Source organism: Brachyistius frenatus, unplaced genomic scaffold (assembly GCF_029030835.1).
Source record: "Brachyistius frenatus isolate BFR_SWC_R1_liver_20210118 unplaced genomic scaffold, ASM2903083v1 Contig_34, whole genome shotgun sequence".
NCBI classification, from domain to species: Eukaryota; Metazoa; Chordata; class Actinopteri; family Embiotocidae; genus Brachyistius; species Brachyistius frenatus.
The window spans coordinates 223,809-243,798 of NW_027210633.1; the positions used below are offsets into that span (position 1 = coordinate 223,809).

The following is a 19,990-nucleotide window of genomic DNA, read 5'->3' on the forward strand; positions in this document are numbered from 1 at the left end:
AGGTACCTTTTACAATAACTTTTTTATTGGGGAGCAAAATAACAGTAGTAAATAACAATACAAAATAATAAATACCTATAGACATAGGAGTAAACCTAAAACAAAAGATAAAAGTGACAACTAGAACAGGTGATGCTCAGCTTTAGGCAGCTGGCTTTCTTTTTAAAGACCTTGATTACGATTTTATTTTGTTGAGCATTTGACAGTTGTTTTAAGATTAACAGACTCCTCAGAAAAAAAGAAAAAAAAACACCACCAAGACCAGTTTCATATCAACAGCCAAAAATAGGCAGTAAAACTGATATTGATTGATTCTATTGTTGCAAAGGGTCAATATAATTTTTTTTCACACTTACTTCTAGCAGATAGTTTTGGTTTTGTATGTCCACGTTTTGAGATATCCATTGTTGTTTGTGGCGCTGAGATCATAGAAAATTTCCATTTTAAAAGGAAGAGTTCAGCAGCAACCAGAAATAGTGCTTATGAAAATGTGTTGACAGCATATTCTGGGAAAATAAATGCGGAACTATCTGCAGACCTAAATACCCAACACCTAATAGAGGTGTCAAAGAAACTGTTTTCAAATATATATATATATACAGTATATTTAAGCTCATTAAGACATGTTAGTACGAGAGCAGCTTCATTGTAAGTTGTGAAACTGACCACTAGAGAGGTCTGCACAGTCTGTAACATGGTAGCACCCTGGTTAAGGTTTGGCAGCTAGATGTCAGAATAAAGGAAATGTTCACCCAAAATTGTTGTCATTATCTCTTCACCCTCATGTCAGTCTGTCTATGTTGGTCTTCCGGCTGATGTTACAGTTTGCATAAATGACTATTTCCCTGCTAAAGAGTGGGGGTAAAAATGTACAACTAACACACACGGCAAGTTAATAAGCGTGACTCTCTTTGTCAGATCACTAGTGAAGTGTGCAGGATGTTTGTAGAGTTACACTAAAAGCAAAGGTTGCAGCACAATCCATGCGTTTAATCTGCAACACTCTCGGGCTAAAAATACTGATACTTGAATAATCAGAAAACCTTTTTCAACTTTTTCTGTTGAATTATTTAGTTTTTAAATAATTTTATGGAGATTTGCTGGTTATAGGGGGGAGGTGGGGGCAACCATATTCTAAAAGTGTTGGCTTGATTTGTCAGATATTGACATGGAGCAACCAGCTGTAGCCTACTGATGCAAACATTAGATCCCGGCCAGAGGTTTTACATTGTTAGACCGCAACTGTAGGAAAATTTAAAGGAGAAAGTTCATGGGTCAAATGTAATTCTTTTGATGCCTTTATTGCATTAGGCACGTTGATATGTCTATGAAATTCCTAAAACTGCACCAAAAGGGGAAATAAATGGAAGTGAATGGCACCTAAAGCGGATATCGTTGTATTATCCACTGACCTCCATCCACCTCACTCCCTAAATGCCCCTCAAGCACTTTTCTCCTCACAACCCGTCAGTAGCATGTTGTGATGCTGCTTTACTTGTTCGTTTTTTAGAAATCTGACACGATCGTGCAAAATTAGTCCCTTTCTTGTGTATTTAAGTAGATAGCTTCCTGTCTAACGGCTGACTGTAAGAGTAAACATTTTACAAATGGTATAAGATACATAGACTGTAGTTTTATCCACTTTACACAATTATCCAACAGAGAAGAAATGGCATGTTCGCATTAAAATAGTAATGTAGTTAGTCATAGTTTATTAAGTTATTACTCTGAAAGAGCAACTTCAAGAATAAATCCATTTCTGTCAAGCTCATACTTTACAAGGCTCAATATACTCTATTTTTATATTAACAATGGATCGCATGTTTACAGGTGCAGGAAAGTGGTCGCAAATAGTGACGAATCTGCACAGAACTATCATCCCTCCTTGCAGCTGTAACAAGCAGTTTATCATCTTTCAGCTCTTTGTTTTTCTACTAGTTTACTCTCACCACTCTTTTGGTGAAAAAAAACTCAAAAAAATGCTAATGTCGCGCCGTGTCTCAGCAGGATGTATAAATTAAATTGTCAGGTAACAAATTTCCCGCATCAACTTGACTTACAAAAAGGTGACGGTACATTAATGTTGTTTTTCAACTTGTTTCCACCGCTGCCTAATGGCCAAAAACCTGCTACTGTATATTCAAATTAAACTAAATAAAGTTGTCTTTTATTTACAAATTAAAGATTAGTGTCTTTACGTGCATTGTTCAGTTCAAATTCAGTTGGAAAGTGAAGATTTTTCTCATTTGTTAAGAGTTGCTTTGTAACTCTTTGTACCCTAAATCGGCAGTAAGAAGTCACTGTTTGTACCTGATTAAATGTGATTAGCATGAAGAGCAGGGAACAATGTTCTCAATATTTCTCATCATATGAGTCATAAAAGTTGTAAGGAGTTGCTACTCAGAGAGCTTTTTCTAATACTTCAACGCAGCAATTGCAACGCTATTAATGTTGATTAATGTCAAGTGACCTTCGTGTCAGTTTTATTCTATCCTGCTTCAGGGTTTGGTTATGAATAATTCTGTAGTTCAACAGGAACACAGTGCTCACCGGTTATGTAAAAATAGACTCGTTATCAAAGAAAAAGAAAAAAAAACAGTGCCGTCCTGTGCCGTCCCTACTTTGAGACTGTGTGAATTGGTTATGTTAAACGCTGCCCACAGAGAGCATCTCAGTACATCAAACTCCCCTACACATACACCTCCCCTCCCTCTCCTCGACTTGAATGGCAGCTTTGTTTCAGCTGTCAGGATCAGTTAAATCTTGCTCCCATAAACAAATATCATGGTGGAGAAATGGAAATGAGCTGCCCCTCCAGCGGCCCCACAAAGGATGTACCATTCCAACATTTTCCAAATCCTCAAATCCTGGGTGCTTTCAACGTGCGACCGACGAGTTACTTTGACTTGGCTTTCTGTTTGGCGGCTGCTGCAGCTGGAGGTGCAGGTTTTGGGTCAGTTGCAGGAGCAGTAGAGGGTCTCACTGACTCATACAGACTGACAAACCTGCAACAAAACAGGGACATCACAATGTACAAATCCATGTTTTGTTAGCATGATATTGAGAGCACAGAAAACAACATGGAAAAAAAGAGCAGGTTAACTCACAGATTTCTGATTTTCTTTGCAAAAGCTTTGGCCGCTCTAACCATCCTTCTAATCCGCACCTGTCACCAAAAGAGAGTAAGTATATATGTACTCGTATTTTATATAAATCATCTGTATCATAGTTTGAAGTATGAAAAGTCAAACGAAACTCACCTGCTGCTTTTTGTACAACAGAGGAAAGGAGAAAGCAGCGATCACAGCTGTAAAGTAAGAACAAAGGCAAAATTATTTATGTTACCTCAATATTATTATGCAGGTAAGTTTTAATTCATGAAATACATTCTTCCATTCGAATGCATGGTGTACAAAGTCCTTTCTCTGCAACATGTCTCAGTTGGAATGGGTCTTTAGTGACGAGGTCAGGTGGACGGTTGGAGGCATGTGACTCTGAAACAGGAGACTGAAGTTTGTCTCCTTTCTTCTGCCTAAATTGGTTTCTTTAAACCATGACCACGATGCCCATGATGTGTTCATGCTTTTGGTTGCCTAAACCTCGTCAGACTTTAACCGATGAGGTGGCAGATCATAAAACACTCAAGAGTCCCTTTTGGAAGTAGTCTGGCAGCTTAACACCCTGTTGTGTTGTTCCATTGTAAGAAAACACTGTCAGATGAAAATCTATTAGCGACTTGTGTAAGTGTGAAACTCACCAGTTATCACCAGAGTCAGTCCGGTGGTCAGGACGCCGACGTAGCTCAGCAGATACAGCAGCACAACAAACTGAAAAAAAGAGCAGAGAAAAAAATTGAAGTAAGAATAATACTGTGTTAACAAATGTCTTGTATGCATGATGTGAATGGGTTGATTGGACTGTTTGATCCCACTGAGACTCAACAGTACAATGTGGCTTCCAGGTCATTTGTATCCAAACAAAATAATATATTTGAATGGAAAGTTTCTCACGGACACAAGCTCATAAATTTACAACATATGGCAGCAGATACTGTTGTGCATCTCGGTCGGTTCGGCTGCATTCACATCGAATCCAATAATTCAGGAAAAGCATCAGTTGTCTCATTGATTTTAAGGGTGTTTGTGGGTTTAGGCAGTGGGAGTGGAGACTGCCTGGGGCGCAGAAAAAAAAAACACGTGCAGGAAGAAGTTGAACCAGAATCAACCTTTTCTAAAATGCAAACTGACGTCACGCTGCGATGGCCAATCGTGTAAGCAGTCGATCAGACCGGAACACGCCCACAGGAAGAAGATCCTTGAACAAAGGAGGATGCTCTTCCAGTTGTGTCCTAACTTAGTTTATTTCTTGTACTCAAGCTTTGACATCTACGTACGCTGCAAAATAACCAAAGCAACAAGCTTCCTTTGTCTCTGTTTGAGTTTGTGGACAGGAAATGGAGGAAAAAGCCCAACTTAAATTTCTTCATTTCTTTCGGAGTTGGCAAAAAACATTTCGGTGCATTACTGCCACCTTGTGGATTGAGTGGGGTTAAAGTTTATAACATGATGTCACAGAAAAAGGACTCTTACAGAAAGCTGCCGCGTTACCTGAATAGGGGAGAATGCAGCCATGCAGCATCGCTTTTTGTTTTGGGTTTTTTACCAGTCTACGACTACCAAAGTCCAAAATGGTCAAATCTGACACATTTGAGTTTATGACCTAAATAACCTTTCTAAGAGCAACATCCGGGTTTTATGAAACATTTTGTATAGCTATATTATTATATCTGTCATTACTTTATCATGTCAGACCTTAATAGAGTCGATCATGCTGTCGATGAAAAGAAGACGTTTGATCTCTGCGACAGCAAATGCGATGAGCAGCACCACCTCCTCCACCAGCATCACTGTCTCCTTGTCTGTCAGAGAGCCGTCATGATCCAGATACGACCTGAGGGCAGCATCACACATACAGGCCTTTAAGAGCACAGGGAGTATATCTATCGCACTGAAATATTTAAGTCAAATAAATCCAATCAGGTCCAACACCTGGCTTAATATGCAACATGCTTTTGTGTTCTGACCCACAGAGAACAGTCTGGACTCACTGGAAGGGATGGACCCCGGGGTTCCAGCGCAGCAGCTCCAGCAGTTTGTAGTAAAGACGGAGGGTGAAGGTGACACACATGACACCCAGACAGATGTGGGAGAGCACAGTGATGGCACTGAGCTGGAAGAGACTGACCAGACTGATCACCAGACCCGTGAACACCACGCCGGTCCACCTCATGTTCCGCCAGTACACCAGATCCACAACTACAAAACAAGGTGAACACTTAGAAACGGGAAATGATACCAAATGAGTGATGGACAGAGGGAAGGGGTGTTTGAGCGATAGAAGAGAAGTGAAGAGAAGCTAACTAGTTGCAGTGTGAGATGACAGTAAGGAGGAAGTGAGGAGAGAATTGTGAAGGCGCTGGCTTTTTTTTTTTTTTTTTTTTTGTGGTCTTCATCCATTTTGGATTATAAAAGACGAGATAAACAAATCAGTCTTAAAGAAGTGTCTCATGAAAACATGCATGTCCCACGTTTGAGCACAAACCTGCTCCATTACGCAGTAACCTATTTAAAAATGCTACTTTGAGTTTTACACTGATTTTGAACAAATAGAGATAATATGAGTTGCTCTGTCCCAATTTCCCTGCAGACACTTGGAAATTATGTGTTTTGTGGCAGAGCCATAAAAAGAGTCTCAGACTTATTTTCACGATTTAATATAGGTTTTCTATAAATTATGTGAAAGTGACGCTACCAGCAGCGACGCTCACTCCTCAGTCTACCAACCGACGTGCAGGTTCTTCTTTTTTTTTTACAAACAAACCTGCAGCTGCTGACAGAAACGTGACACATATCGCCCCCTCTGAGCTACATGTTGTTGGAAGTTATCGCTTTAGTTATATAAAAGACAAACTGTACAGTTATTTTAAACGGTGAGTAAGACATTGGAGAACGGATGACAAGGAAAAAATAACAGGAACAAAGCTGCATTATGGGGAGGAAACATCCAAACAATCTACAATCTTTAGAATTTAAACCTCTGAGAACATTTTAAAACAAGTCATGGAAACATTTATATTGTTTCTCGTAAAAAATAAGAACATACTGTATTAGAGGAAAACAGACATCTCTGAATGATTGCTTTAAGAATGCAATTTACAATTTTAAATGAATATCTGATACATTCATTAATATTTTAGACATTAAATCTTCAACTATCACAAATTGGAGGAGCATCCTAGCTCCAGTGTTAATCTCAATTATCTGATTCAGACAAACAATTTGAAACCTCACGCCTAAATATGTACAAACAGAGACTCACAACAACACAACAGACAATTTGCGAGCAACAAAGTAATGTGTTCATAATCGGGATTCCTGAAAAATATCTAAGTGTTTCAGCTTGTCTTATTAAAATACAAATTTAGAAAGAAGGCTGAAGAGGCAGAAACAGAGACACTTATACTTATGCTGTTAAACCAATGAAGTAATTTTCCAAATATGGCACAAACATAACCTGACTCCTAATAACAGAAGTCATATATAGTAGAGAAGCCCTGACAAGAAAAGACAAATCAATCTTCTCCTGTGGGACAATCTGAACCTTCAAGAATGAAACAAACAACAACATTCAATCAGCAGAGAGGTCTCATATAGCTGAGTCCCATTCTGTCCATCTGTCCACCAAATGAAAGACATGCTGGACTCACTATTTGACCTGCCATCCTGTCTATATTCACACCTCCCCAGCAGAGGGGGGGGGGAATTCCCTGTTTCTCCTCCACCTGACAGCTTGACTCTGACCAGTTCCTCCGTCTGCTCTGATTCACTCTACTTAAAGCTGTCACGATTAATTTCCTTACGTTTGGTGGCCATTTCAGCGGTGATCCTGCTTGCTCGCTTCCTTGCACTCCCACTGTTGGCTTGCACGGCAGGCTTTTTTTGGCCACCCCAGCTCCGTCAGCAATATAAGGCCTGGCTGGCCTAATTTTATCCTGTATTGGATACAGTTTGGATATGCACACACACACACACACACACACACACACACACACACACACACACACACACACACACACACACACACACACACACACACACACACACACACACACACACACACACACACACACACACACACACACACACACACACACACACACAAATTGGGAACCTGAGACATCAGCATGTACATGTCCCCCAGCCTTCAGAGACTCTCATGCTTCCTCAACCAGTTGGTGGCCGACCTGCACACAGAGGCCATGCAGCCAAGTTAGCAGGGAACAGCTTTTAATGTTTAATCTCCAATCAGGATTGATAAGAACACAACCGCTGTCAGTGGGCTGCAGTTTGCACCAGCTGTATACTGCAGCCTTCATGACAAACTCATGCATTTCTAATCAAGCTTGACGCAAAGCTACAAACACAGCACACTGTAATTGAAAAATAAACGAGGTACTTCGCTTATCACATTTTAAAATGCAAGCAAGGAAGCTGGCCATTTTTCTCTGTGGAGTTCATTATCTCAGAATTACAGAGACTTTTTATTTCAGCGCCTTCCAAATGTCTCTGACACCTTTAGAGTCAGTCAGACCAAAGCCTGGAACCAAACACATGCCGCCATCTGCATATTCAACACTATAACTCACACTTTATAGTTCTAAAGATGAGATGAGAAAGATGAGATGAAAGACACGATACAATAAGATAAGATGAGATAAGGCAAGATCAAATGAGATGAGATGAAATAAGATACAATTAGATTAGATAAGTGAATATAGGATCAAATGAAATGAGATAAGATATATGTGATGAGATGAAAGTATATAATCATATAATAAAGTACTATAAAGCATATGATACATGATAATAAAGTGCATAATATGTGTATATGCACTGTTTATAATATACTGTCTACTTACAAAGATATCCATATCAATAGAGTCATATTATTCTATGGTACATTATTTACACTTTATATGTCGTTCTCATTTGCTGAAATTTCCTAAAATAATTTATGTTCCTGCAGGATGTGGCTCCTCACTGATGTACTGTTGTTTAACTGCACTGCCTTTTGGAGCTGGGAATGTAGATGTTAGTCTTATTAATTCTGCCCCTTCAAAATAAAACTTTTTTGCAGGTACACAAACATACCACGCCTAACCATCTCGGTTTTAGGAGCTCACACAAACTAACATGTTTGTTTCTATTGTGTTTACCTCTGTGACAAGCCCAGCACCATCATGAGTGATTATGCATTAAAACAGTTAATCTGTCCTTCCCCGTCTGGTCGCAGCATCATGACTGGCAGAGTGTCTGCAACTAAATTAAAGTCCTTGGAGAATTACAGAGAACGGCGATGTCATCCTGGCTGACTCTGCAGATTTAAGCAGTTGTTCGGGAAATGGTGCCAAACAGAAAAGCTGTAGATCATGCTGCGCTGACATGCATAATCATGCACAACCAAAATCACATTTCTGCCTGTTCAAAGTAAAATATTCAGCAATATTTGTCCATTTATCTCTATTGAAATACGTACAATTTTCAGATTTCTTATTTCTATAAGGATATATAACATACAAATGTGTAGCTAATAATATTGTTTTCTATGCCAGTTTATTTCAAGAAGAGTTTAAACAAAAATACTGAACATTTAATCCAGCCTGTAACCCATTTTGCTCTATTGCTATATTAAGTCATATTTAGTCCAAAGCCTTCTTGTTAATTACTAAATAATGTCAGACAAAACCACACACACAACAACAACAAAAAATACAAATATAATGAAAACAGTCAAATGCACGTTAGGCACACCAGATGTCCAGGGTTACTACAAGCCAAACATTATATTACATTACAGAGACAGAAAAGCAGCAACTCTGAGTCCAATCAGACCCATAATAAAAGAATAAATGCTGCTCTGATTTCAGGTTTTAACTGAGGAAGTGAATCCACGTGGAGGTACAATACTGTACATGCACTATCACCACGTTTATATGTAAAAAGAAAAGTGAAATGTGAAATATCAGTTTAAAAGGATCATCATGAACCTTCTTTCCTCTGTCTCCCACCGTCACGCACTTTGTGCTAAATGGCGGACAGTCCTGTAATCCACAAACCCATAATCCCAGCCGATCAAAGGTTGAGATTATAGACATGAAGGGAGGGGCAGAGCTGCAGATAGGAGACCAGAGAGAGAGGATGAGCTCCAACATGACAGTGGCAGAGCAAGCCAGGCAGGGATTGGTGCACACAAATAGCCAGCCAATCAGAGCAGAGGCAGGGAGAATAACAAGGCAAGGGGAGAGCTGGTGAAAGAGGGAAGAGCTATGAAAAAGCGAGGGAGAAGGTAAAATCACAGCTGCACAGAGAAGAGACCAAACCAAAGGAGGAGACGAAGGATGAGTGGAGGAGAGAGCGCCGATCAGTGAGATCTCCAGAGAGGAGAGAGGGGAGAAAGGAGATGAGCAGGGAGAGGGGGCTAAGCAGCCAGCACAGAGAACATCCATCAGCTCGGGCAGCCATGCTCTGAGCCCTGGAGCAGCAGGGCTACGCAGACACTGCACAGGCCCAGCATCAGGCCTACACGCCAGCCCTCCGTCCCAGCCACAAACACAGAGGCAGGGACAAAAGAAGATTCCCCTCGCATCAGCTGTGCGCAAGAGCCATGAGGACAGCCAGGAAGGGCAGTGTTGAGATGCCTGCATTCGTGCGGCAGCTGGTGAAAGAAACGGAGAAGAGGGTCAGCCATTTCTTCAAGGGGGGCCGCGGAGGAGCAGCGGAGGGAGAGCAGCCAGGGAAGGGGGAGAAGGAGGAGGTCATCCCCAGCCCCTACCTGGACCGGCCGGTCCTGGACAAGCTCACGGAGGAGGGATGCGCCCGCTGGGGCCTCACCTACGCCCTGGGAAGCATGCAGGGCTGGAGGGCCAATATGGAGGACTTCCACAACTGTGTGCCACAGCTGGGTGGAGAGCTCGCCGAGTGGAGCTTCTTCGCCGTGTTTGATGGCCATGCAGGGAGCACGGTGGCACAGTACTGCTCTCAGCACCTCCTGGGTCACATCCTGGCCACAGGTGAAAAACTGGAAACTGAAAATGCATAAATATAATGAATGAGTTTTATTATCTTATAAGAAACTTCACCTTATTGATTACTCATAATGATGCTCAGCTATATTTAAGAGATTACAGAGATGTTTTTTCCCAGTTATCAAGGGATCAAGATCATGACTGCTAATGGCTAACTTGTTCTGTGTATTGTTGCGTCTTCATGGCTGCTGGATTAATTATTTTTATTATTTTTTATTTTTTAAACACTGCGTTCCTCTTTGTGCGCACACAGGTGGATTGGGACCGGAGGACGACCCTGGAAGAGTGAAAGGAGCCATCATAGAGGGCTTCCTGCAGACAGACAAGCACCTGCACTCTGTGGCCCGTCGAGAAGGCTGGGAGAGAGGCGGCACCACCGTGGTGTCCACTCTCATCTCCCCCTATTACATCTACTTCGCCAACTGTGGTGACTCGAGGGCCATGCTGTGCCGGTCTGGGCAGGTTTGCTTCTCCACCGAGGATCACAAACCGTACAGCCCCCTGGAGAAGGAGCGCATTGAGAGCGCAGGCGGCTCCGTGTCCCTCCAACGAATCAACGGCTCCCTGGCAGTGTCCCGCGCCCTGGGGGACTTCAGCTACAAGGGGGCAGAGAACCGCACGCCCAGCCAGCAGATGGTGTCACCAGAGCCGGAAGTGTGCGTGGTGGAGCGCTCACCTGCAGACGAGTTCCTGGTGCTCGCCTGCGATGGCGTGTGGGACACCATCAGCAACGAGGAGCTGTGCGCCTTCATCCATAACCGGCTGCGTGTCTGCACCGACCTGAGGGATGTCTGCACTCAGGTCATTGACCTCTGTCTCTATAAGGTCAGTTCTTGACAACTCAAACCAGAGCACAATATAAATCCTCTGTTTACAAAGTGATCCAACGCATTTTGCCCTTCTATTGCTCAGTAGTTTTTAACTGATCAATAACCAAGAACACATTATCACTTTCAAACTGAGTTACATCAGGTTTTTAAAGGTAATTACAGTTTCTAAAGTATCCATACCTAATTAATCTCAGTAAATCACCGAAGGAGATTTTCTATTCAAACCACTATTTCATGATTTAAGGATTGACTTTTTATTTAATTTAAAGGACTTGGCTGCCTCTTTAAAGGATACGATTCATGTTGTGGATACTGAGCATTGAACAGAGTCCGGAGCTGCCCAAGAGAATGTTTTGTGTGTGTATACAACAAATCTCAGTCTGCCACTAGAAACTTTACTATGAGAGCAGTGAGATTGAACCAAAACTGTCAGGATGCAGACAGTAAAACCAAAAAACCAAGGCACTGTTAGGCTCTGCAGTATGATGAGCTCCCAGGGTCACTACTATACTGTGGAGTTAAGAGGGAGCTGCAGAGGTCATTGAGTTGATCAATCTAAGTGACCACCTTTCCAAACAACTATTTATGTAGCAATATGACCATGACTGACAATAAAAAAAAAAAAAATTGATTATAGCTGTTTTAGACACATTTTTGCCCACATGGAGAGAGAGAATCAGCAAATAGCATCTCAAGTTGTAATTCAATTATTTTGCCTGAAAGCGCAGCACTGACTTCTGCCTTGCTTCTCTCTGATTTAGGCCGTTGCTGCTGTTCATGGTACAAAAGTCTGTCAAACCACCTTAAAATAGACTGCAGGGGTGTCAGAACAGGTTACATGGGATTATTCAGAGGTCCTATGAGGACTCATTTATTCTCTCTCGCTCTTAGTGTGTCGGATGGTTGACGATTACTGTTCAAGAATTACACATAAAGATAATTTCAGCTGCTATATTACATTACATTACATTACATTTAGCTGACGCTTTTATCCAAAGCGACTTACAATAAGTGCATTTCAACCATGAGGATACAAAACCCAGAACAACAAGAATCAAGAAAATAACATTTCTTCAAGAAAGCCAAACTACAAAGTTCTATGAGTAAGTGTCATTTTAAGCTACTAAAGTTCTACTATTCAAGGTAAAGTCTGAAGAGGTGTGTTTTTAGTTTGCGGCGGAAGATGTACAGAGTTTCCGCTGTCCTGATGTCGGTGGGGAGCTCATTCCACCATTTAGGAGCTATACTTTAGTGTTCCAGTTTTTTTTTTTAACTATATATTGCCGAATCTGTAAAATGGGGGAATTAATTTGTCAACATTTAAGAGATTTGTGTAAAGCTGTACTCATAACTTGTGCGATACTTCTACTTTATATCATATTTGCAATTTCGTCAAAGAATATTCCTCATAAAGCTCATCCCCAATTTATAACATAGTGTTATAAAAGAAATTGGGTTTATGGTTTATCTTGTATTTTAGATTAAGACAAACACAACATCCATGCTGGTCTCTCTTTGGCCGTCATCTCACTGTTATGTAACAGGGCTTCAGCTTGGATACGCACAATGACCTTAAAATGTCACGTCCACACTCCATTTACATTTTCCTGCTCCGCTGCATCTGTGTGACATTGGTGTGCAAACCTTGAGGTGCAAAGGGATCAATTTCCAAAACGGTTCGTGCAGGATGAAACAATGCTTCATATGTTGACATTTGTAAGGTCGTCCATCATTACTCACCCCTTGCTGTTGCTACCTTCGCTCCACAGGGCAGCTTGGACAACATCAGCATCATCCTACTGTGCTTCCCTGGAGCCCCCCAGCTGTCAGCAGAGGCATTACACCAGGAGGCCGAGCTGGAGGACCTGCTGGAGTCCAAAGTGGCAGGTGTGTGAAGTGCAGGGGACTCTGTTGACAATGTACTGTCATATTAGTTATTTGGAGAATTTGTCAATCCATACTTCTCTTTTCTCTTTTATGACTGTTATTTTTCTTGTTGTCAAAGCAGATCAAAATAATCAATCAGTGATGCTGGCAACGAGCACTGTCTGTGTAGCTGGGATCAATAGAGAAAATAACTATTGTCTGTAAATGAACAAAACACATCAGTATTGACTTCAGTATGTTCCTCCATTACAATGAGCACAGTCACTGTTAATCCCACATACAATATACTATCCTGCCATGGTAAATACCCATATGAATAGATGTGTATTGCTCAGCACTCTTTAGCCTTGTTTTGAGTCTTCTTTACTACACTATATATTGCCCATATGTTTCTTTGTCTTTTTCAAAAAGGACCTGTGTGTGACCCATTTTTAACAAATCATGTCTCATGGGAATCCAAGTTTATTCTTTAAACTGCGTGTGAAGCTCGAAAGAATTGCCTGAAACTCTCTGAATGTGCTCGTATGAGTGTTTCTTTTTGCAGAGATTTATGATGAGCTGTGTGCCAGAGGGGAAGAGCCTGACCTGCTGTCTGTCCTCACCGTCCTCGCATCTACTGTCATCCCTGGCTTACCACCAGGTGGAGGCATACAGAGCAAGTAAGAGACATAAAAGCAACGTTAATGCATACGCGTGTGCATCACCACGCTCTACAATAACACATTACTTCTGTGTGTTACAGGAGGAACTGCATTATATCTGCTTACTATGAACAACGAGAGACACACAATCCCACAGTACCAAATGTGAGTACAAACTATACATCTGTCCTCTTATAACCTGGCGAGACAAACTATTTTCCTTTACTAGGAGCCGTAAATTCACCAATGTTTCCTACATTACCTGTCTGTCTAGGGTCTGGGAGGCTCTTGAGAAGCCCAGCTGGATTTCGTCTCCAAGGATTCGTGAAGAAACTGTAACTAATGTGAATATTAAAACTGTTTTCTTTATGTGTCCAATCTTGACAAACAGGGAGATGATGATTGTTTACATCAAACTAACGAGCAGCATCTTGTCATAAAAAAAAAGACATTGCAAAAATAGATCTAATAAAGCCTGACACTTTATATTTATACAAGAAGGATATTTTGTAAAAGTTACTCAGAGACATTGACCCAGCAACAAATCTCTGCCTCTTACTCAGTGAACAGAAAGTACAGATGCTCCATTCAAATGACAGCCTGTAAAACTGAATAACAACCAACTGTTCAATTGTACATGTTCACTGAATAAATTAAGAAACGTTGGTACATAAGGTTTGTATTTTAAAGATAATGTTTTAAGAATAGATGTGATAAGAGATTAATTTAAAGTTTGCCTTTCTTCTTCAAGAAGGAAAAATGTGTTAATATATTGTCAATTCTAGCAAAAAGCTAGCGTGTAGCTAAAATATGTCCATTTGTTTCAACAGGTCACCTGACCTGACTACTGAATATGTTGTTATCATCCCACGTCTGTCTCAAATATATGGGCTAGTGCCTACTAAAACAAACTGTACCTACGAGTAGACCGGCAGGTTGAATTAATTGTGACCTCTGGCAGATGGCAGACCAGACTGAAAAATACAATTTTGGTTGGGCAAGGTGTGCGTCACTCAAAAAACAGTCAGCCAATCAGGAGAGGACACTGACATTATTGCATTTTAAAGAGACAGACACAAAACAAGCCTGTTCTTAGTAGAGCTTCAGAGAGAAGCAGAAATATATTGAGATGTTTTTTTGTTACTTAAAACCACAAAATAATCTTCAAATAGATATCAAAACTGCAAATAAAACACAGAAAAGAGTAAAATATGGAACCTTTAAGTTACGTGTTGTAACCCAAATCAGGATGTTTCCTGTATTTTTGGTCCCTAAACCAAACCAAACTCTGACCATGTCGCAACGTTAACCATGTCTTTATTATTTTTGATGATGATATTCGGGACAGACGTATGATGGTAACTGTATGTTCAACAGTTATATAACAGTCAACCTTTGAGAACAGGGAATGCTAACAGCATGAATAGTCTGGCAGCTCATAGGAGGCACACATTTATCTTTTTCCCCTCATTGCTGCAAGTGGCAGGCAAACGAACACAAACTCAATGTTGAACTCAACAAACACATCAAGAAAAAATACATTTCACAATCTAATCTGATAATCTAAAATCTTTTTGAAGAGTTGTTTGCGTTTACATTATTTTTAAACATCTAGAATAAGAACCACGTAGCTAAAGGAGTAATTGATCGTGAAAACAAACTGCACTAAAAGTATCCAAAATTCGGCCTCAAGTCTTTTATTATTGACTAATCAAAGTTTACATGAATAAATTCTACATGTACATGTCTCTATATATTTGTAATATTTCTAAACACATTCTTTAAAAAAAAGTGTATGTGAAATGTATTTTTTCTGTGAATTGGACGATGTACTGTGCTGCCTTATTCATCTTTTATATAGTTGATCAAAAACAGCATCAGAACAGATCCGTTCTGGACGGGTTATTTTAACTGCACCATACTGCATTGTTACATTATTTCAGTGAGACATTTTCTGTGTATGGACAGAACATGATAAGAGTCATGATTGTTTTAAACCTAAATAAAGAATATTTGACTGACGACTTGCAGTATTTTTTTTTACCTTTTATTAACTCACCAAGACCTAAAGTGACAGAGAACATCAATCATCGAGCGTGACCGTCAGATGAGAATCAATGTTTTTTTTTTTTCTTGTAAGATCTCTCTCATCATCCAAAGCGCTGATGAGAACCTGCCACATACATGACACAGAATGGACTCAGATTGGTTTTCTTGCATAGCAAAGCATCTCATCCAGTTAACGATGGAGGGCCTCATTCTTTCTCTTTGCTCTGCTGACGTGATCCTGTGACTATTTGCAAAGCACTTGTTGACATAAGGACGTCCTTTACGGGCCACGTTTGATTAGATGTTCTCTATTGAAAAGTCTGGATCTCTTTCATGATGACTATGAATTTCAATGACACGCTAACATGAAAGAAGATCGGCGACTTGTCAACAAATTAAAAATGTCTCTTTCTTGGCGCTTGTGAGGTCCTTTAGTGTGTTTAAGAAGCTCTTTTTAAATACAAATCACATTTCAAATGTTTGATATATAAGCAACTACTTATCTAAGAGGAGACATTATGTCTGTATGTTCACTAACCCTGACTACCGCCTCACATACAACCGTATCTGTTGAGGAGCTCAGGGGACGTGTGAAGCTCTCTTAAATCAGCAGTCCTCTTTAAGTGGTCCTTCACTGCTTCTTTCATCTGATTGCTTTTGTATGAGCCAATCACTTCAGGACATCAGACCCTTCTTCACAGTGATGTTGAATGCTTTCAGTTGGATTCGCATTTTTACTTTCTCCTCACAAACAAATTATGAACAATTATTTGTGGTCCATGCTGGAAGTCTGCTATAATCTCCATAGAGTTCCACTGAAGAACATTATTCTATTCTCAGATTCTGCTTTTGTCAAACTGAGAGAACAAATGATTGATTTTCTAAAAAAAAAAAAAAAAAAATCACGTCCTAAGGAAGTTTGCTGGATTAGGGCTCCAATATAGAGAACCCAAAGCAATACACGAGAAAAACAAAGATGCTATTCAGATGTTATCTATCCACACTGGTTTCCTGTAGGCGATTATTCATAATGCCCAGGGCCCCCACGCCACCAGAGAATCCATTTTGATGGCTGTAACTCTGCCGTGGGCCCTGGTGAGCTGTTTCGCTCAGCTGCTTCTGCAGCAGAGCCAGAGACACCTTGTTGGACACCATGAACTCATTGACAGAGATCATCTCTCCTGACAGACGACGCCCCACGTATACTTCAGCCACGGCGCCTGCATCCGTCTCACTGTCACACACAGTCTCCACTGAGCCGTCTTTGTAGTGGTGTCTTCCCACGTGGCAGTGGGATGAGACGGGCTGCACCGCGTTGCGTTTCATGCGTTTTGGCCTGAAGTGTGCAGGCGGACGCCTCTGGCTGTGCTTCTTGTTCTGGAGGCAGGGGCAGCAGAGACACCAGTAGCCGGGAGTGGAGCAGGAACAGAGCTGATGCTTCCCTGAGCAGACCATCTTGCCCAAGATCCAGTTGAGAGTTTGCTTGATGATAATGGAAATTACATTAAAAAGTGAGTAGATACAACACACTCCCATCAGGATGAAAAGGCAGTTTCCCAGCCGGTAGGCCTCCTGAGATTCATACTGCTGTCTCTGACTGCTCACCAGGTCCCCAAAGCCAATGGTGCTGAAGGCTACGAAGCAGAAGTACAGAGAGTCCACGTAGCTCCAGTTCTCCATGGAGCTGTACAGAGTGGAGGCACTGCACGCAATCACAACAGATGCCACTCCCAGGATCAACATCACGTAATAGACAGACGGTTTCCAGCCTTCCAGGCTGTCCTCCTCGCCGGACGACTCCTCCCTGCTCGCCATCACTCCAACTCCAGCACACCTCAGCCGACGCTCATGACACCAGCGCATGATGTAGGCTAACATTGTGATGATCCTCTCCAGGAAGAGGTTAAAGAAGAGAATGGTGGCAGCACAACCAATCAGACCGTAGAAGATTAAGAATATTTTTCCTGCTATGGTCACTGGTGTGGTCATGCCAAAGCCTGGAGAAGACAAAATAAAAAATTTAAAAAAAAAAGTCAACAGTAGCTTTGCAGAGTTCGAGTCCCATTAGCAAAATGAAACTCCCGAGAAAAGGACGTTTTGAAGTGCTGAAGACTTACCGATAGTGGAGACCACTGTTCCCACAAAGTAGAAAGCTCCAGAGAAGTCCCAGCGTGGCCTAAGCGTGTCCACTCTGATCCCAGCTCCGTTGGCCTCCTCATACTGCCGCAGCAGCGTGTGCAGGGCACCCAGGTTGACCCTGTACCGCCTGGTGAAGTTGTCCAGCTGCTGCTTCCAGAGAAGGCGGGCGCGGAGCTCAAAGGGGTGCTCCAAGGCTGAGAAGATGGCCGCCCCGCACAATAGGTAGAGCAGGATTAGGGCGGCCAGCAGGCAGAAACGAGCGTTGTCTTCATTCATAGGCGCTCTGGGGCAGCAGCAGCCACCTGCAGCCCTCCTCTGAGCCATGAGCACGGCAGCAGCAGCACAGATCCACCAGTGCAACAACGTGCACCAACTCCGCCAGTGCTGCCAAGTCACATATGCATCACTTGCCACAGAAAATACAAGCGCTGACAATATGAAACTTTTGGTTTACATGCAGTTATACATCTGTCACTAAAATCTCACAGGAGGGCTGCTTTCATCACTTAAGTTATCTGTGGAGAATATAGTCTGTAACAAAACAAACAAAAAAAAAGGTGTATGCTATAAGCATTTTATTTTGTGTAACCGTTTATGCTTCATTTTATCCACTTATCAATACAAAAATCTCACTTACACATGCAAAGCTTTTGTTAAATCATCAAAATACTTTAGTCATTGGCAGATTGTGATATAATAAATCCTTCCCCATCAAATAGTCTAAATGAAAAGTAATGAACACGCAGTACCTGGTCTCGGTGACAGCAGCGTTCACTCCCTGCGTGTGCTCACTACATGGATCTGCTCAACAATGACCAGTGAGAGGAAGCCTCTTCAGGTTTTTTTTTTTTTTTTTGTGCAAACTGAGAGGCTGTCTGATGTTTCAGCTGTCACACGCTGACATCATCATCCCCTGCCCACCCCTCATCTTTAAAGCACAGCATGATCAGTGCAGTCATCTCAATGTTTTAAAAGCACGATCTTTCTCTTTATGCCTCAATTTCACTTTGCACAAAAGAGCTACAACTGATAAAACATTTGGGAATTTAATTACTTAGTTAAACCTGCCTATGGATCAAAGAATATCTTCAGATTATCCTCAGATTAAGTATAGAATTAACCAAAACTAACACTGGAGTTAAATGACCAGAGGCTCGCCAGAATAAATCTGAAATATAAGAGTTCTCCTCTTTGTGTTTGCCGACACTGAGATGCAGCTTCCAGACGCACTGAGAAAGCTTTTTGTTGTTGTGGCAGACTGTGTGGGAGGTTTTGTTGATTCATGACTATCAGTTTCTCTGTCTGCTCATCCCTTTAATCTTGTCTGGTGCTGCAAGTAAGGGCACGGGTTCCCGCCACCTGCCCACTGATGGCTCAACGACAGCAGCAGGCAGGTGTGGAAGACAGACAGCACATCTGCTTTGTCATGCATAAAGGCAGAGAAGTAAGAAGTAAGTCAAAAAACATCATACAATAGTATGTAGTCCTAAATGTCAAAAAAAATTGTCATAGTAAAATATATTGTCCAAAAAGTCATAAAAATGTCAAGGATGTCCTCCAAAATGTCAAAAAAAAAAAAAAATCGAATTCTATACTATGTGGTCCAAAATGTCAAAAAAAAGTCATTCGATAGTATTTTGTCCAAAATGTCTTTAAAACGTCATTGTGTTATATGTTGCCTAAGATGTCATGGAAATGTAATGATATGGTCTCCTATTGACCAATGCGCACCAGGATAAACTTTGAATTCTTTATTCTCTCCTCTTGGAAAACCTACCCACCACTCAACTCCAGTGTTCTGCACGTTAAAATTATTAGGGCCCGAACACCGATGGTGCGAAAGCCCAATTGTTATTCAAGCGATTATTATTATTCTCCGTAAACAACTGCATTTTTGGCATCTTTTTTCTTATAGCATGTCGTCAGAAATAGCACAAAGAAATCATACTTCTTTAATGTTGTCCAAAATGTTAAAAAAAAATAAATAAATCATACTATAGCATGTCGTCCATAGTATGACTTCTTTTCACAGTTTGGACGACATGCATAAGTTAGTCATCCATATTGTGGATGACAATGAAATGGTGCAGTGGCTACAACACTTGCCCCACAGTGAGAAGTTCCTGGGTTCAATTCCCATTTGAGACATACATGTCAGTTAAAAATAAATCATACTATTGCATGTTGTACAAGTACTTAATACAAAGTAATACCGTAGCATGTTGTCCAGAGAGTAAACAAAGTCATACTATGTCGTCAAACATATGAAAACAAAATCGTACAACATGCTAAAGCATAAC

The 19,990-nt window shown here is 41.2% G+C and overlaps 3 protein-coding genes across 3 annotated transcripts; 1 reads left to right on the forward strand and 2 right to left on the reverse strand.

The window, feature by feature from the left end:
* Positions 1-3: 3 nt before the first annotated feature.
* Positions 4-7,003, reverse strand: rtn2b (reticulon 2b). The gene is made up of 7 exons (XM_069700503.1): positions 6,920-7,003; positions 5,108-5,315; positions 4,812-4,950; positions 3,758-3,827; positions 3,261-3,307; positions 3,108-3,166; positions 4-3,005 (listed from the first exon to the last, which is right to left on the reverse strand). The coding sequence occupies exons 1-7, from the start codon at positions 6,930-6,932 to the stop codon at positions 2,897-2,899; spliced, it is 645 nt and encodes a 214-aa protein (XP_069556604.1). The 5' UTR covers positions 6,933-7,003; the 3' UTR covers positions 4-2,896.
* A 2,341-nt stretch (positions 7,004-9,344) lies between these two features.
* On the forward strand, positions 9,345-15,524 carry ppm1nb (protein phosphatase, Mg2+/Mn2+ dependent, 1Nb (putative)). The gene is made up of 6 exons (XM_069700491.1): positions 9,345-10,129; positions 10,398-10,969; positions 12,744-12,861; positions 13,406-13,520; positions 13,604-13,667; positions 13,777-15,524. The coding sequence occupies exons 1-6, from the start codon at positions 9,724-9,726 to the stop codon at positions 13,792-13,794; spliced, it is 1,293 nt and encodes a 430-aa protein (XP_069556592.1). The 5' UTR covers positions 9,345-9,723; the 3' UTR covers positions 13,795-15,524.
* Positions 15,525-16,541: 1,017 nt separating this feature from the next.
* Positions 16,542-17,984, reverse strand: kcnk12l (potassium channel, subfamily K, member 12 like). The gene is made up of 2 exons (XM_069700456.1): positions 17,669-17,984; positions 16,542-17,548 (listed from the first exon to the last, which is right to left on the reverse strand). The coding sequence occupies exons 1-2, from the start codon at positions 17,964-17,966 to the stop codon at positions 16,542-16,544; spliced, it is 1,305 nt and encodes a 434-aa protein (XP_069556557.1). The 5' UTR covers positions 17,967-17,984.
* Positions 17,985-19,990: the final 2,006 nt, after the last annotated feature.